Raw genomic sequence first — 4,227 nt, forward strand, 5'->3', positions numbered from 1 at the left:
AGCCACTTTGGCCACTATGGATTAAAATGAAAGCAGCTTTGCAAGAATCCTGGAGGAAATAGATTTCTTCTGCGAATAATTTTCAAAGAATCCATTTAAAGCTCTTTTCCTTAAGTTTTAAAGTGATATAGTTTACATGCATGGGCTCGTTTTAAGCTTTTTAATCTTCAATATTGGTATGTTTGTATTTCGCAACTTCCTGGGAAATTCCTGCTGACAGCATCTCATGTCATGAGTAACAGTACTCTGGTTATAAATAGAGAAACAGGACAACGAGAAGTTAGATACAAACTTCAGCCACAGAGCACAACAACAAGAAGAACATTAAGACCATCACACAAGCAAAAGACAATGAACAGCAAAGTTACTCTCGCCGTCTTGACTCTCTTTGCACTTTATGTGGCTTCCACCCAAGGTAAGAGATAATCTGACTTCATAGTTGCACAGCAATTATACAGAACCTAGAATCTGATTGAAAACATTTATATGACTAGTAGAGTTATAGGTAAATGCAAATAATACTGATTAAGATTAACATTTGAAATTGTCATTGTCAGTGTGTATTATGAAACAATTAGTTGTTAATCATAGACTGCACAGCCTAACTTTAGGGATCAGTTCTATCGTTTGTAACTTCAGAAGTGTGTTCTAAAGTGTTCAGGGATGGATTTGTGATTTTTTATTGTTACTGAGCGATTCAGCCACAATTGCTCCATTTTGGGAACACCATCATCACAAAGGCTGCAGTGGTTCACGATTAGCCCAAAACCACCTTTTGAGGAAATTGGTGATTCCAAATTAATCTTACCCTGCCAGCACCACCTGTTATACATTGTGTTGAGACAATGCTGTTAAGTCTCAAACCATTAGGATGTGGCAGCCTTAGACAAATTAGCTCGCAGCTCACCTGACCTGGACAGTGGACAAGGAATAGGCGAGTGAATGACCCTAACTTACAATGTGCACCAAGATCAAAAGCAGAGCTAATCTTATGTTGAAGGGCATTTTTAACAAAGGGTGTTGAGTAAGGCAGAAAAGGAAACAATGCTCCTTTAAGAAGAAATATTGCCTTAGGCTTAAATAGTTTCAAGAAAAATAACTCAATTTTAGCCAGTGGTTAGGCAGGATTTTATTTTTATTATTTACCAGGCTGGAGTTCAGTTGAAGTCAACAAGATTTTCTATAGGTGTAACTCTGCATTTTTACTGACTTAGAAATAGAGCAGTTTACTAACTGTATCTTGCTTTCACTCAGTACAATTGCTAATCATTCCAGCTTTTGGACAATTGGAGAAACACATATGTGAGGGTCATGGTATCTAATTTATATAACATGGGAGACTACACCACCAGATTATGCTATTAGAAATCCAGATATTAAGAGTGAAATTTAATAATTCATTGTGAGCATCCACTTATAGGAGAGGTCAAATGTGCTAACCTGTTAGAATGTCTAATATAGACCTGAAATTTGCCAAGTGAGGACATATAGCCTGAGAGGTCTAATCTTTGGCTGGCACCCTTGTTTCAGTAGAGAGAAATTTTTAGGTTGTCTGCTATCAGTAGTCAGCTATCGCTTTGTCTAAGACTATCTATACATCTATACGAAAAAGACATTTACAATTTAAGTTACAAATACTGACTTTCTGTAATCTGTTCTTTCCATAGCTGCATCTCTCAGACACGCAGGAGTGAGCTTGCGCTGTCAATGCATTAATACAATTTCCAGATTCATCCATCCAAAACACATGGAGAATGTTGAAATTATTCCCAGTGGCCCACACTGTTCAAATGTTGAAATCATGTAAGTTTTAATAAGTGATTATGCAAAAACATACCGTGTACGTGAATAATGCTTACATAATTTTTAATGATATTTTTATTGAAAGTAGATAGCAGAAATTTAAATAATTGTCATATTTCGCTTCTTTCAGTGCAATCCTGAAAAATGGTTCTCCAGTGTGTCTGAATCCTGAAGCCATTTGGGTGAAGAAGATCATTGACCTGATGACCAAACGGTAAGTTTCAGATGCTAGCTTGCAATAAAACAATAGATCTATCTTAGCTCTCCAAAAAGTAGTAAGGCATGCAATGGGAATAAAGGCACCGAATATGTAAGGTAGGGTTTATCTTCACTGTCTGGGTAGTAATCCAGAAGAGCAGATTGACTGCCTATTAGAGAACCTACTTGATTTTGGAGAATGAAAATCAGGCGGATTCCGTAAAGAGCTGGTGATCAATCCACCAGGTACAGTCCATGTGGTAAAGATGAAAATCTATATCACTGAGTTGACAAACTATTGATAAAATTGTAGTTAACCGTGGGAGGACCTTGGAGCTAGAGAACCTGAAATGGACGAATTGCAGTGCTTACCCATATTGTATTGGGCAAGCTGTAACTTAGTTCAAACTATTATTTCTGCATGGCGTTGAGGGAGAGAAATATCAATGATGACAGGACTTTTCACTTTAAACCCCAGTGAGACCTTCCTCAAGTATTTCATGAACACCTCAAAAAGCAAGACTTAGGTGGCAATGTATACTGTAACTTTTGCAGTATATCTTCTGTGGTATGAATGTAATACTGATCCATTTCTCACACACCCTGTCCCCTTAGGTGATATACATTGGGGAACTGTTTTGCTGCTCTCACTCAAAGGTTTTAACAGGAGAAAGGGTGATATTCTGTCAAAAAAATGACAAACTGGTGAACATTTTGTTCATTATGCTCTGGCACCTGAGCTCCAAGGGTTTGATTATGAGAAGAAATTACAGAAACTGGGCTTGTATTCCCTGAAATAGAGAAGTTCAAGGGTAAATTGATTAAGATTTTGAGGAATTTGAAAGGAATAGATGGAGTAGATAAATGCACTTTTCTTCTCAATTGGGAACTCGACAACAAGGGATGTAGTTTAAAATCAGGGCTGAGCCAAGAGAGAAGTTAGGAAACATTTTGTTGCATAGAAGGTGTTATTCTCCTCCTCAAAAAGCAGTAGATGCTAATTCAATTCATGATTACATCTGAAATTGATCTTTTCTGCCAGACAAGAATATAACAGGAGATGAGGTCAGGACCTGCAGTTATAGTTAAGATACAGATAAGTCGCAATCATGTGGAATGGCGGAACTGACTGTTCTTATGTTCTGGAGCAATTGCGTATGAAACAATATTTAAGACATGAGCTTGTGAAATCAATTGCTTTCCTGAATATTTTTATCATATATTCCTCCAAGATTGAGAGTAATTTTTATTTGTTTCTGTATATTTTATAGTTCCAAGACTGAAGACGCTCAGTGAGGGAATCTCAATGGCTGAGTGCCGAGAAGGTGACACCTATCCACAATGAGACTCTATACTAACCCCGACATTTACAGATCTTTAACCATCATGTTCAAGCCTGTCGTAAACTTGTAACAGCGCAGGACTGTCTGACTGATGTAAAGCAATGTATTTACAATCATATGAGGGGACATGTTTCATTACATTTTCCATTACATTTTTATTATAACCTTAATTGGCCGGCCAGCATGAAATGGCTTCTAGGCCTGATCGTGGGTGGGGTCGGCTTCCCAAACACCCCCACCCGCCCCCACCGAGCCCGCACACCAAGGGCAAAATTCTGCCATTGCAGTTAAATAACTGGATGTTTTAGACGGTACAACTTTGATGCTGTTTTCAAATTGCCATACACTTGCTGCCTGATTAATATGTCAGAGTGTAGTTACTCACTGGAAATGAAGCTCGCAATTTTGACGTGGCATATTGTCAGTATTGTAATTTTGATTTTTATTGTAATTTATTTGAGTTGCAATTTATTTATTCTCATTGATATTTATGCTGTCCTAAAAATGTTTAATTCCTCTATGTATTTATGTTTTGCCATGAAAACACTTGGTAATTTTGTTAACACGAAAATGTATGAGGAAATAATCTGTAATTTATATTTATTATAAATTGATAGGGTATTTTTATTTAAATAAAGCAAGTATTATTTTCTGTATGTGTTTTACAATATCAATTTTTGGCCTCTGTTTAAATCATTGAGCTTATCTGAAATGAGTAGACAACGGAATGTTAGTCGGCAATTCTTAGCTCAATGGTAGCACTCCCAGCACTGAGTCATGGGCTCAAACCCCATTCTACAAATATGAGCATATTGTGGGGCTGATACTTTTGTGCAACACAGAGGAAGTGTTGCACTGACAGGAGTGCCTTCTTTCTGATAAG

At 37.2% G+C, this 4,227-nt stretch overlaps 1 protein-coding gene across 1 annotated transcript; it reads left to right on the plus strand.

Moving 5' to 3' along the window:
- Positions 1-245: 245 nt before the first annotated feature.
- LOC144679625 (interleukin-8-like) lies at positions 246-4,016 on the plus strand. The gene is made up of 4 exons (XM_078540201.1): positions 246-415; positions 1,668-1,803; positions 1,934-2,017; positions 3,273-4,016. The coding sequence occupies exons 1-4, from the start codon at positions 352-354 to the stop codon at positions 3,295-3,297; spliced, it is 309 nt and encodes a 102-aa protein (XP_078396327.1). The 5' UTR covers positions 246-351; the 3' UTR covers positions 3,298-4,016.
- The last annotated feature ends 211 nt before the right edge of the window (positions 4,017-4,227 follow it).

This window comes from Cetorhinus maximus, chromosome 1, assembly GCF_964194155.1.
Source record: "Cetorhinus maximus chromosome 1, sCetMax3.hap1.1, whole genome shotgun sequence".
NCBI lineage: Eukaryota > Metazoa > Chordata > Chondrichthyes > Lamniformes > Cetorhinidae > Cetorhinus > Cetorhinus maximus.

Coding starts and splice junctions, on each gene's coding strand:
- LOC144679625 (XM_078540201.1), top strand. CDS start 352: ATGAACAGCAAAGTTACTCTCGCCGTCTTGACTCTCTTTGCACTTTAT. Junction 416..1,667: donor TTATGTGGCTTCCACCCAAG/GTAAGAGATAAT, acceptor TTCTTTCCATAG/CTGCATCTCTCAGACACGCA. Junction 1,804..1,933: donor TGTTCAAATGTTGAAATCAT/GTAAGTTTTAAT, acceptor CGCTTCTTTCAG/TGCAATCCTGAAAAATGGTT.